General features: G+C 43.4%; 1 protein-coding gene across 1 annotated transcript in view; it reads right to left on the bottom strand.

Moving 5' to 3' along the window:
- LOC121837525 (connectin-like) overlaps nt 1-14,392 on the bottom strand; it is a 106,006-nt gene extending 91,614 nt beyond the window's left edge. The window contains exons 1-2 of the mRNA XM_042293133.1: nt 14,361-14,392; nt 13,208-14,199 (exon numbers count right to left, since the gene is read on the bottom strand). Of these exons, the coding sequence (XP_042149067.1) occupies nt 13,208-14,199; nt 14,361-14,392 (1,024 nt within the window). The remainder of the gene's footprint in view (nt 1-13,207; nt 14,200-14,360) is intronic.
- Between the last annotated feature and the right edge of the window lie 227 nt (nt 14,393-14,619).

Raw genomic sequence — 14,619 nt, 5'->3', positions numbered from 1 at the left:
TCTGGAGCAGTCAAAGTGACTGTGGCTTAGGTCAGTGGTTCTCAACCATCGATGTTTCGCGGACCCCTTGGGAATCAGCGGCGATGATGGCGAAAAAGCTTCGTGGTGAGGGGAGGGGAAAGATAATGGTTAAATATAATATTGATTTAATAAACGGATATAGATAAGGGCTAGAGTGAACTAGATCTCTCTTATTGACGTACACACTAGAAAGCTCGCCCGAAAACTGAAACATTTCTTCTCGACTTGAAAAAAAGACAACTTTTATACCCGGGCTTGACTGATGAGGCAGGACTTCGCAGACCCCTAGAATGCTTTCCCGGACCCCAAAGAGCCCGCGGACCCCTATTTGAGAACCACTGGTTTAAGTGTTCAATCTTTTATTGTGTTTGTGTTTGTTTCTAATGTGTAGTTTTGGGATGTCTGTAGAGCTTTCAAATCCACACAGGGACAAAGTTTCGTAACAAAATCCCCCCCCCCCCCCCCAAAAAAAAATTGCGTGTTTCATTTTTTTAACGTTATTTTGCTGCAGCCATTTTGGCGCAGAGTGAAAAGCTGTAGTAAGCTTCCAAAACTTCGCTGAATGTATGGCTATCTGTAAATTTGTTTTTCTTTTTAGGTGGCTGTAGATTTTTATTGAAAAGCTGTAGCATTTCAATTGAAAAGCTACAGAAAAAGCATCTTTGAGGCGACAGAAAGTCTGTTGACTTTTTTATTAAAAATCGGGCCAATATTCTAAAGAAACTCAACAGAAAAGCTAGAGAAAGTAAGATGAAAAGCTATTGCCATTTATAACCTGTGATGACGTTTTTGAACAGCCGTTCAACAGAAAAGCCCCACAGTTTTTGTAAGGGTCAGATGCTTCAGCTAAGGCGAACCTGGCTACTGCGCACGACCAATGTCCACACGGGGCAAACGCGGGCATGTTTAAAAAAAAACGTGTTTGTGTATATCACACATTGTAGCTCTTGCGTTCCACCCCGCTTTAACATGCGCTCTAAATCTTCCCACGAACTAACTGATTTACTTTTTTTTCGAAGCTCAGCAGGTGTCCGGTGAGAATCATAGTTTCTTTTAATATTAAAAAAGATAATTATGTAACACCGATTAAGCCTTCATAAGTTGATCCCTCAATAAATTGGCCCGAATACGACATCGATGGCTTTTGCGGGCGAGGTATAGTTTTGTGCAAGAAACTTTTGGTCGATATTCAATCAACAGCCGGTATATGATGAAAATAAATCTTATAGCTACCGTTTATAGTTTTCGTCAAGCTGCATAGTTATAACTGTGGAGGTCATGCGAGCGCAGTTGTGTTACTTCTCTTTTCGTATCGCTTCCATTCGCACGAAAAGGTACAATATTTGTACGGCGCGAGTCGTCCAAGTCACCTTCTTTGATGCGCAAGCACGTCCGACGAGAGAGGGTCCTTCGAGATATGAAAATACTCCAACCGACAGTTTAAAGAGAGAGCGGGGGAGGACCCCCAACTCGCTGACCGCTGTTCAAATTGAAAGGCCGCAAAAAAGGCGAGCACGTTTCAAAGCCCACGTGATAACCGTTAAGAAATTCACCCTCCAACTTCGCATAGTATTAAAGCGTGATCCCATTTTGTTAGGTTCCCCACCACAGAACACATATATTCAGTCACGACAAAAAGTTTAACAACAATCGACATGTGAATTTTGCCGTCTTTTTTTTAATTCACGCTTTTTCTTCTTTTCTTTTCTTTTTTTTTTTTTACTGCCGATTCCCTGACAGCATTCCTAAGACACGAGTACTATTTGCAGTGGCTAGTACGAGTGTGGAATGAGGAAGCTGCTGGGAGTGCTCAGAGCTCAAACCCGAGTCGCTTGCTTGAGTTACTTGCAGAAAAAAAAAAAGGCGTAGCTATTACCGGGCATCTCATTATCGTTCCGCGCAGCCAATCGGTCTGCGGAATTCGCAGGTAAAAACGCCCAAGAACGAAGCAAGAAGCGTGAAAATAATAAGCCCTTCGTTCCTTAAACTGCCATGGACATGCACTCTGAGCAATCTGGAGCGGAGCTCTCCCACATTGCCCTTGGGAAATCGCTGCAATCTACGGAGGGCCCGCGGACAATGACGTCGCTGATAAGAAGTCTTCACTAAGAAAAACTGTCTGTGCCGTGGCACTGAGCCATGACCATAGCCCCCTATTGGGGAGGAGATCAAACAGTCATGCCTCTAGCGGCACGCTTCAGCTGTGGGGGCAACAAAAAGAATTTTCTTGTTTGTTTTTGATCAGCGATATCGAAGATGACGATTCGAAGGCCAGCATTGGTCAGAGCGAAGCGCTCGTGTCCAGGGCGTGCATGACGAGGTTCAATTTCTTTGCGATGCTGTGTTAGTAAACACCGGGCTGTGGGGACAACAACCTCGATAAAGCGCCCCCTGTAGTACGATATCCTGCCCAATATACTGACAAAGCCTTGCATATCGCCACGAGAAGAGGCCGCCGCAATGGAAAGGGTGGAGCAGACAACGGATGAGAGGAGAGCCACCTGATTGGCGCCCCGCTGCGGCGAAACGCCGAAACCCGCTTCGCCCGAGCGAACAGGTGTGTTTCAGGTCCTCGCCGCTGCGGAAGCTGTGCGCTGACGTCCAGATTCCGCGAGAGATTTGGCTTTTTGGTGCTCTGTGCTACCAGATCCTCGAGCCCCGAATCTGCGACCGGGCACTCTATGGCTCCGTCGTCAAACTGCCAGGCTTTGTGAGTATAGAGGAGGCTATGGCGTGACATGTCACCGTGATCAGTGCCACAGCGCATCCTGTCTTCACGGTCTAAACATGTTATGAGCCCTGTCGTTCACCGACGGCCCTTCGTAGATTGCAGCGCTCTTCCAAGCGCTTGGCGGGCGAACATACGCTACAGGTTGATTAGGGTGTAACGGTGAGCAAGTGTTCTAAAATGTGTCTTTGGTGCATCGAAGCCCCTGAGACATACGACAATCAAAGGGCAACATAGGAAACGCGTAGGGTACGCGCGATGAGGAGGCAGCCGAGCTCGTAGCGATCATTGGTTGACGTCGGGGGGAAATAAAAGCACTTAGGCAAATTTAGGGGTAAACAAACGCACGAGGTGCGCGAGGAGCGGGCGAGCCTTACACGCTGTAGAGTAAACATTGTACTTGTTTAAAGGAGCCCGGCAAAAACAAAAAATGATCCTGCTTTAAGTGACGTGCCTATCAGCGACAAGCAGGAGCATTCAGTGACAGAGCAGTGACGGGGTTCGTAGACAGCGTGAAGAACTGAAAACAAGTTTATCCACTGGCAGCACGGACTGCAAGTAACCCTTTCTAATGATTTGGAGCGCGTGGTGTTCGCTCAAATATGCAAAAATAAACACCCACACCTGCGGGCCGTGGGCATTCTAAGACTCGATTAAACATGTGGGCATTTCACGATATGGGTGAGAATAATCATCTGAAGCTTGGCCTGCCGTGACGTGTACCAAATTCGTTCGGGGCAATATTCTCACTCTTGTAACTTCGGCTTCGTTCGAAATTATGGTGAAACAGATTATACAACAATCGTCGCTCGGGGTGACTGTAATCTCCTCTTTCAGGTGCTCTTAATTTCGAATTGGCTTTACGAACTTTGCATTTTTTATCATTCCGCTTTCATATTGTTACTCGAGTCCGCGTTTTCGTACGCGTGCCAGTTATAATATTTTGGAAGTCACAAAAAAGGACGTACCATTTCGAAACCGCGAAACATAAGGTGGCATGTTTGATCAATGTTAGAAACGTTCGTGAGCTCTGTTTTTAACGAAATACTTAGCTTCCCGTCCACTGCACTCAAATGGGCGAAAAATAACTTTGATGTGTTCCGCTACATTGACCCCATGTCGTCTATTCTTTTAAATATTGTCACGAATGACAAGTGATGAGGTGACTACAACTTAAGTAAACTAAGCGTTTAATGGGGTGAACTTGTGCCCAAAACAAAAAGGGAAGAGAAGATAAAAATTGAGTGTCGCGGGCGTCGATGGCGACGTAACAGCAGGATCGAACGCGGGGGCGAGACTGACTTTGGCTCGCCACGCGAAGCCCCTTATGTACACGCGTGGGCTCCAGGAATAATCGGCGTACAATGCTTGACGCGTAGAACATTCGGACCTAGAATAAACATCAATGTTCTCGAATTCACCAGAAGATTAAACTAAAAGAATATATAAAAGATGAGTAACTACCAGGAATCGAACTCTGGCTCTTCGCGATAACGGTTACTCAAAAACCGCGCTGTTTACTTGGGCAGCTGCGCGCGCGGCAATATACACGGCTTGAACGTGTCGTCATCGCACCATGATGGTAGTCATCCCTACTCGTTCCCGGCGATGAAAATTAATTTAGTAGTTCGGAATCGGCGATGCAGAAGGTACGAACTCGGCAGCAAGGCCCCCACAATGGCAGCTGATGCGACGTCAGTGCAGGCCATGCATACGTCACTGCCCTGATACCAAATTGCCTGCGCAATAAAATTCCTACGCACCGCCGAAAAACGCTTAAAACGAAAAAAAAAAACCCTTTAGGTCAAGCCTTAACGAACCGGATGGCTTCCGGACGGGAAATCATTATCGAGAGGCGGAAGGAACATTCCTCGCGCTTCTGGCGGGTGCCCATCTGGGATGTCCAGTCGGACCACGTGAAGCACTGACACGATCCACCCGTCCAAAATAGCAAATGTTGAAAAGAGGGAACGCAGTCACATCGGTTTCCAATAAAGGAAATCGATAAGATGGCTTTCCTTTTATGTTCCTCCCTTATGTTCCAGACCGCTGGACCAGTCGGAACAAAGAAAAAAATGATAATATAATTGCAGCGGAGGACAAAGAGGTCGCTTTGTCGGGATGATACCGCAAACAAAAGCGACCCTTCAGTTGGGTAGTCCATGGAATCGATATAGACGACCGCGCAGGAAGGGAAGTATCACTCGTCGCAATTTCCTTCGGTATTGCAGCTAAGCTCTCCCTGGCTTCCTAATGCAGAGCGTTGCTCCCGAAACACCAGAGTATTGTGTGTTTTTGTTTTTTCATCAGTTCGGCCATTTAGAGAGGCTTTCGGTAGCCCTCTAGCCGCAGTCACACTACTTAAATATCTACCATAAACATTCGGTGTTCGCTTTAGGCACGATGACAGAATTACCTGCGGACACCCCTCAAGCGTGTTAGAAGCTTGTTTTCTTCATGCAAGCTTCGAACATGTCTAAAGACATGTTCAAAGTTGACGATAACGCATTGGTTCTTATTGGACAGATAACTTGCTAGCCACCTAAGGACAACTGTTGGTAGCTCCAGTGAGGGTAATTTATGTATGAGAAGGACATGCGGAACTGCATCAAAGGCTTTTTGAAAATCCCCTAATACAGAATTTGCCTGGAAGCCTTCATCGTGCGAAGACAAAATGTCGCGGGAGAACGGACTTAGCCATGTAACAAATAAAAAAAAAAGACAGATCTAAACCGTGTTGCTGAGGTGTGAAAATAATGTTCATTTCAAGATGTTTAACGATACTGGAGTAAACAATATATTCAATGGTTTTGCAGCATACGTTGGTGAGTGATATTGGCCAATAGCTAGTAAGGTTGTTTCAGCACATGATTCATGAATTGGTAAATATTCGCACGTTTCCATTCGCGGGAACGCCTACTGTCCTCTATGGATTTGTGACACAATATAACTGAAACGGTGACAAAGCACGAGCTTATTTTGTTTTCAAGAATTGGTTAGAAATGCTATTTGGTCCACTCACAGCCCCTAATCTAAGGCTCTGGAACAAAGAACGCACATCGTTTTCCAAAACAACATTGACAGACGTATGGACAACAACTCCAGCCCTACCGCGTTAAAACTCCGGTAGAGATTGAAAATCTCCGATATATGGTGAAGAGAAAACAAACGGAAAATATGTGTTGAAACACGCTGCCTAATGAATGTCTCCAGCGAAAGTGTTATGGCCATCAGATAGACCGGGAATGCGAACCTCATATTTTCTGTTAGACTTAGCAAACTTCTAATTTTTTTTCACGTTAGTTGCCAGGTGTACGAAAACAAATTCAGCAAGCACACTTTTAAAACGATTCCACGAACTGCACATATTTATGTGTACGGGGCATTCTTCAAACTCTAGTAGGAACGAAGATAGGTTATCTGACATGCAATCAAAGTTACTCTTATCGTAATAAAATACTTTCCTTGAAATCGATCTTTTTATTCTGATGTAGTCGCAGTTAATATTACCAACAATTATATCATGATCACTAATACCTGCAGATATATTAATGAACCAAACGAACGTAGGGTTGTTCCAAAGCACAGGACCTAAATTCAATGAAATTGATACAGCGTATCTTATGGGAGCATTTACATATTGATAAAACCCATTTTCACTAATTATGACTTCAAAAGTGGAGCAAAGACTAGATCTGCTACGTAAAGTGGGTGGCTTCTTTCACCAGCTGATATCGGGGAGATTTAAATCACCGCCCAATGATGACTGGTCAGACACTAACACAGATAAACAATCAGGTAACTCCTCGAGTGGTTTCGTATCACTGATTCCCGGAGGCCTCTAAAAAACCCGGAATGGCTAGCAGATGTTCGTTCTCCATTTCTATCTTGCACCAGACAGATTCATCTGAATGATCATTAAACGGCAATCCAATGCTCTTCATTTACTTTTAACGAGAACAAAAACGCCACCTTCGCTTGCACTACGATCGTTACGGTGGACGTTGAAATAAGAAGGAAATATTTCTGAATCACAAATGGGGTCGTCCAACCGCGATTTTGTCCCAATAACTGTCAGGATTAATGACAGCAATCAGATCATCGAACTCACTTGTTTAATGTTTCATACCACGACAGTGTATAACGATAAAAACATGTTCTCTTAGTTCAATTTTACGACGCTCGACAGGGGACCTTTATTGCTATTGGACGCAATCAACAACACGGTCAGTTTCGGAATCGTCCATGAACGTTTCTCCACCTATAGCAAGCGTGTTAAAGCGGCGTTTGAACCTGTCGTTATGCTCCTTAGCATACTGAAGCAGTTTCTTTCTCTCAGACCTTGCACGTAGCAAAAAGCCCTCGCTGATTGACAAATAACTGCTCTTTAGTTTGTGACTCGGAAAACATTTTAGCGCTCAAAACACAAGGACAAAGACGAGAATCAGACACCACAGTGCGCTACGAACAACTCATTTTATTACATGAAACGTCACTTATATACCATCCGTGTCTGATATCGCCCCATCACTAGCCAACCCGATGCCATGCCGCGTCAGTGAGGAAGGCACGTTCCTTGTCAAGTAGATCAACTGAGGCCACGCTGACACATGCTGCCCCACCCTTCCTAATCTCATCTGCCTCGACTATCTCCCTCAGAGTTTTTTACTTGTGGCCCGCCAAAACCTTTCACTCGAAAAACAACGGCACACCTTTGATAATGATCGGACAGACGACCGTCCTGATAATTTCCCTAGTTTAAGTTTGTGTTCCCTTAGCCTATCATTAACACACCCACCGGTCTGACCTATATACTTGTTTCCGCATCTGATACACTACTTCCTCCGCACATTCAACAAATGGATTCCACAGGTTTCAGCACACTGCCAGAAGGAACCTTACGAAAAGGTTCTGTCACCCTACATAATCTACTAAGTGTGTTTGGTGCGGAAAACATTACTTTTACGTTCGATCTATTGGCCACCCTTTTCAGGCCATGCGCCGTTTTGTGAATGTACAGAGCGCGACACTGGAACCAAAATGTTGTCCTAAAAAAAATTATTGTTATAGAAAGAGCTCATTTACAGCCCTAAATAAGGGGTAAAATTGCGTGCCCACTAATACTCTTTCCTAATAAAATTCGAAAAGGCGCCGTTGTCGTTTTCGCGCAAACAGTGTTGCGATGTATACGGTATCACCTCGACGTTTTGTTTATCTCTGAGAACCGTTGGGCGAGGGCAAGCTTCACTACGTAATCTTTTTAATGCGACCTCCGCAACTGACACCACTACATTATTCGGGAAGCCAGCTGCCAAAAACCGCCTATACTGCGTGCCCTGACCTTCTGACATCACATCGTGGCAGGATTTTATTAAGGCGTTTAATACGCACATATTGGTTCTCGTCGTTCTCCTTGTGTTTTGAGCGGTAATATGTCTTCCAAGTTCCAAAACCAAATAGCCCAACAATCTACTCTACTGAACTTTAGTTTGTGGGCTTGGTCTCATTTGTTTTGTTTTTCTTTGAATGAACGAAGCTGTATGACGATCAACCCGCTTTTTGTTGAAGGGAAACTACCGATTATATGGGCGCGATTAATTATATAACGGTTCAACCTGAACGCCAAGGTTACTATCGCATACCGATAAATCATTTCGTTCGGATCTTCCCACGTGTCGCTGGCAAAATCTGGCAGCGCATTAAAAAAAATATTTTTATACCTTTTTTTTTAACGTCATGCCGCACTAAGTTGCGCAGCTATGGTTTCATTTCGTTTTTATTAGCAACTTATTTCGGTTCCCAATTCCTTCACACTCCCCTCCTTTTGCCATCCAGTCGATCCGGGCTGTGAGAGCAGCAAGCTTCTCGTCTGCTATCTGCTGATTTCGCTTAATCTACCTCAAATCTGAAAGGACCTTACTTGTCCCTCCTATAGCTTTGGTATAACACAGAGTGCTTCTAAAAACTCCCTTTGCTGCTCCGCAGAGAGAGGACCAGGGTTACTTTCACATCACCAGATATAATTAATCATTTTTTCACCTCGGATAAGAGAACCCGAGATCTCAAAGAAGGCACTTCAGCGGCACGCTGAAAAACAAGTTCTGTAAGTGCAACAAGTTGGGCCTCGGTGCCGTTTCACAAGGCTCTGCGTAACGCACAATAGTACCATAAACGTAAGGTGCACTGAGCTGAAGAACGAGAATACGTGAGTAACCCGCCTCCATATGACGGCACTGAAACCCATCGGGTATTGGCAGAGCAGGTTCTTAAATAGTTCATGATCATATTGCCACGCGCGTGCTGAGCGGGTGCGTACATGGCCGAATGGTTACCCTGTTTGGCTGTCGCGCGGAAGATCTGGGTTCGGTTCCAGGTAGCGGATCGTTCTTTTATTTATTCTCTCTGCTTGTCGTTCTCGCAAATTCGAGAACTTTCTTGTCTGATCGAGTTTCGAATGTTCTACGCGCCGAACGTTCTAGGCTGAGTGTTCCAGATACCAGGGGCTCCCCGTGGCAAGCCGCAGTCAGTCTCGCCCCAGCGTTCGATCCTGTTGTTACGCCGTCATGGACGCCCGCGACGCGCTATAGTTATCTTTTGTTTCCTTTTCCTTTTTATTTTGGGCACAAGTTCGCCCCATTAAACGTTTTGTTGGTTACAGTTTTCGTCGCCTCATCAGTTGTCATTCGTAACAATATAACGTCCACCGTTGTTGCCAGACGTGATGATCGACGAAAGTCGTGTCCGGGTGAAGCAACGTTAAATACAGTGAAGAATGATCAGGCAGACAGAACGGAATCGCCGGGAACTTATCCCTGATCCATGTTTCCTCGGCCCGAAACGTTCTAAACTGGGCACCGAATGGAACGGTTAAAGGCCGCAGAAACTGAAAACCGAGAATACGTGAGTATCCCGCCTCCATGGCGGATGGGATTCTTTACCAAATGAAATTTTTACCCTATCGTCACTTGGTGTTCTTGTAGATGTTATTCGTGCTCTTGTGTTAAATTTGCTTTGAATGATCATGCGTAACCACCCCTGCTATGGCTTAGTGATGCAAGCCGCAATATAATTTATATAAATTAAACAGCAAAATTGCGGTATAGTCGCACATGTGACGTTTTGGGACACGTGAGTATTAATCTGTAAAAACTTCTACCTTGGAATTTTGTCTTTGGACAAGGACTGTTCTATTTGGTATCTTCTGTGGATCATGCATCTCTTAGAATACTTACGGTATCGATTCAGTCTACGAGTTTCGATATCCTGGTTTAAAATCAATATTTCATAAATTTCTAAAAATAACTGAGAGTAATCTTAAGCCGCTAAATTACAACAGGTATACAGGAAAACAGGCAAGAGAAGCATAAAAATTATTCCTTTTTATTAAATATTCACATAACTGCTCTCACACTGTTATCTCTCTCTCTCTTATTTTGTTCTGTCCCTGACAGCCAGGAAGAAAAATAAGACACTTCACCGTATATATTATTCATAAATTACCATATCGTTACTGTCTGAATACACTATCCAGGTATAAAATCAAATGTGAATCCATTTGTCTAACTGGGTTCGATAACGCCAACTGGACATCCCATGAGATAGGCTAGATTGAACGCTGTCGCCTGCCTTTTGCTTGTCTTTTCCACTCCTATTATAACTTCCTGTTACGCTAGATGCTTTTTATTTGCGCCATTAACCCTCTACACCAGCTTACGGAACCCTTCTTGAACCATGGACTTCAATTTTACTAAAAGGATGAGTTCATCCGGAATCTGAAACTTGCTACCAGCCATTTCTGTGTACCGATTTGTGCATGTACTGGTTTAGATGTAGAGTGCCGCAATCGGCCGGGGATAATGTTTCAAGATCTGTTACACAAAACCGGTCCACCTCTCTGACCGCGACGCCCCTTTCATATTACGTAAATGCGGTCTGTTCATCTCCCTAATGAAATGGCAAGCAGGAATTATCAGGAATAAAGCCTCGACGCCGACACGACTGACTCAGACTATGTTAGGACTTAATTCCCGGGAGCTACCGCAGGCGAACTGTCTGTTCACCTAATGAATCTCTCTTGAAGCAGTTTTGAAACCATCTGGCGAACTATCTGAAAACTACTTGCGATCTATCTGGAAAGAGTCTTCAAACTATCTGACAAACTGTGGCAAGCATTTGGCAAGCTCTTTGGAAACTACATTCGGCGAACTATCTGCAACTGTCTTAAAACTCACTGGTAAACTTTCTTGTAGGTGTGCGGCCCACAGTCTAAAAAATCTTACAAACTGTGTGAAACGTTTATGGCAAAGTAGTATCTCAGAACTATCTTAAAACTATCTGGATAACTACCTTCAGACGGTCTTAAAGTACCTATCAACTACCTTCAAACGGTCTTGAAATATCTATCAAACTATGTTTAAATTATTTTAAAATTTACTTCGAAACTATCAAGATTTTTTTCATAAAACAAATCCGTTAGGTAGAGATTCTGAAAACGAAAAAGAAAACTCTCTGAACACTATCGGGCAAAACATTTGAAACTTTTCTTGAAAATATCTGGCAACTATGTGGAAACAAGAAAATTACACTTACTGGAAAAGTTTTAAGGGAATTTAAAACTCGTTTTAAGTTGCATATCTTATATTTCGTATATTTTGACATATTTCTTTGAACCAAGTTTACTAGAGTCTATATTCTGTTTCATACTTAGCGTACAACGCTCTAAAAACTGCTGGAGCGAGCATGGGGTACGCGAGCAAGCAAATGATCTCGCAGATCATTTGCACGCGTTTTCGCGCAAACGAAACCATAGATAAGGCCACGCCCGCGCGCTAGTAGCTGTGACAGTGTTCTATACTAAGTATGAAACGAAGTATACGTATTTTCCAAGGTACCGACATTCTTTTAAATCTTTATGTCAAAAGACGTTTTGATTTCTAGAGTTCAGAAAATATTGTAAGCGATTTTGGTTTATAAACGTTTTTACTTAAAACGTGTTCCGATCTTTTTTTTTTTTTTTTTTTTGTTTAACATTGATTTTTTTTTCTGTACACGATTTTGACAGTATGGTAGATAGGCTTGAGTTTACTAATTAAACCCATTGCGCTTTTGTAGTACTACAACCTGTAAAACGTTTGGGAGGGAAAGACGTGCACGGATATCAGAAACCTTATATCGGGAAAACAATAATAAAAAAAAAACGTTACTCAAAATTAAGAGATATACAAGCGGCATTTTTATTCATTTTCAAACTATTTTTAGTTGTTTTCAAAACGGTATTTCACTCCTAGTTGCAACATGCTGAAGGAAGAATTAATATAGAATTATTATGATTGGGAACCACAGAATGTCCATAAGTCTTCGGGTAACTTGTAGAGGCTTGTCAAATGATTGTGGCAACCTACAATTCCACTCATTTTATCTATTTTTTTCTTTAAGGGCCCTCGTGTGAGGGAATTACATAGAGATAACCTAACAATAACCTTCACGCGTTTGACGTTTCTTGTATCGAGTATTTCAGGCTAGCCCTGGTACAGCTCGCCCGCGTACTTCATTGATTTAAGAGACGATCTATGTAAAAAACAAAAGGTTTTCCAGGTTGGTTGTTGTGTTGAACTTTTCATCTCCAATTCGAAATTCTTAAAACCACTGTTTTACTGTCTGCTCAAATGCAGCACCTTCTCTTTGAATTTTATTAACATTTAAAGCTAGTTCAAGAGCAATCGAGTTTAAATATGTAAACAAGATGCATGCAAAAACTGGCATTTTCTTATGGGAACAAGTAAGAACCCGATAAATAATAATTATCTTGCAAACTTCATTTTAAAAAGTTTTAAATTACTGAGTGCTTATTCTTCAATATTAATGAAACATATTAAATCAGTTTGAGATAATGTAATTTTATTGAAGGTCACCCTTGTTTTCACTGGGATTGAATTCCGTCAGAACTTTACGAATGTTCTAATATTTTAGATGCCTGGAAGTTATCTGCGAATTATCTATAAACCTTGAAACTTGTCTGGACGCTGCCTATAAACCCTGAAGACTATTTTGAAACTCTCTAGCTAATCATCAGGGAATCTCTATGAGAAGTAGGAAATCGATCCTCTTCATGGAAACTTGTGCAGTATAGTTATCGCAGATTCACAGCCGAAATAGTTAATAAATTTCCAAAGTGGTGAACTGTTTGTTATATTCTTATATCCGAAGCAGTGTATCGATGCATCGGCAGTCATTTCCTCGGTTTACAAATTTAAGAATATCATAAAGAAAATAGGAAATTTCCGTAAACCGTACGCAAACACACTGCCTTGCTAGTGTAAGCACTTGCCGTCGCTTTGATTACTCATTGAGCGTGCGCTTGTGGAGCCCGGAATCCGCAGTGTGCGGTCTATGAAAAGTCCCTTCTGAACCAAAGCCCGAACTGCAGTTCTCGTAAAAGACCATTCAAAAAGCACTGACCAGTGAGGCTCATGTCGAAGGACTCGGCGTCAATCTTCCTCAAGTCCTGGACAGTCCTCCAGGTAAGCGTGAGCAGCTGGTTCTGCGATAGGTCCACGGTAAGCAGGTTCGGCGCCCCTAAGAACATGTTCGCCGGTAAGATCCGCAGCCGGTTGTGAGAGAAGTAGAACTTCTTGAGGCGCGGCAACCCCTCGAAGGCCAACGGGTCCACCTCCGAAACCTCGCTGTATTTGAGGTCCAGTTCCACTAGCGCCGGCGTCCCGCTGAAGACCCGGGCGTCCAACCTCTGCAGCTTGTTCCGGAACATGTCCAGCCGCTCCAGATGGTCGAGGCCCTTGAATGTGCCCTCCGTCAGATCTACGATCATGTTGTCGCTGAGGTCCAGTTCTTTTAGCGCACCCAATTCAACGAAGGCCATGTCTTCGATGCTCTTTATCTGGTTCCGCTCTAGGAATAGGTGCGTCAGTGCCGACAGACGCGAGAGGGCGCGAGCGGGGAGCTTGACGAGCTTGTTTTCGCCCATCTCCAGTTTTGTTAGGTGAGGCAAGTCGGCAATGGACTCCTTTTCCAAGTCGGTGATGTCGTTTGAATCGAGAGATAGCGTCTTTAGTTTAGGCAGGTTATAAAAAGAGTGAGTCTTAAGCGTGCCAAGGTTGGCTTGAGTGAACTTGAGGCTTTCCAGGGCAGGCGCCGCGGAACGCAGTGCTTCTGTCGGAACGAAGTGGAGATGGTAGTCGCTGCGGAACGTGCTGAAGGCAATCGAAACGATCGATGGCTGATTCTGGAAGGCATTAAAGACAACGTGGTCTTCTGTGAGATTTCTCACAACAAAGCAGGTGATTTCGACGTCGTCCTTGCCGATGTGTTTATTCTCGCACTTGCAATACATCGGCTGGTCCCTGAGATCGCAGAGTTCGGGGACTAAATCCAAGTCATCGCCAAGCGCTGGTTGTAGTGTTGAACACAAGAGAAGAAAAAGCAGACTGAAGAACCTGAAAAAAAAAATGGAACTGATTAGGATTTTGGTAGTATTTAAAACAACAGTGCACACTAGATGAAATTATATACATAATTAATATCTTCGTGAATGCCAGAAAAAAGTATATAATCATGAACTGACTAGTATCTACCATCATAGAACACTTCTTCGAACCATTCAGCTTGTTGATGACGGTTCCCACGCATTATACAAAAAAAAAACGTAGGTGCCTTAAACTATTATTGTGTTTAGTATCTAATTTTAAATCGTATGTCAGAGCGTTTCTCTGCCATCCTTGTCAAATTAAACGCGATTGAACTCGAGAGAGCACCTTCTGGAATTCTCAAAAAGGCTGCCGACGTTTTTCTTTTTTCTTTTTTTTTTCTTTTTTTTTTTTGAGATCTGGCGGGTTGCTTTTAAAGTTTTCACCAGC

The sequence above is a fragment of the Ixodes scapularis genome, unplaced genomic scaffold, assembly GCF_016920785.2.
Source record: "Ixodes scapularis isolate PalLabHiFi unplaced genomic scaffold, ASM1692078v2 PGA_scaffold45__5_contigs__length_3442486, whole genome shotgun sequence".
Taxonomy (NCBI): Eukaryota; Metazoa; Arthropoda; class Arachnida; order Ixodida; family Ixodidae; genus Ixodes; species Ixodes scapularis.
Note: the sequence above shows the minus strand (reverse complement) of the source record. Positions and strands in the feature narration are given on the sequence as shown.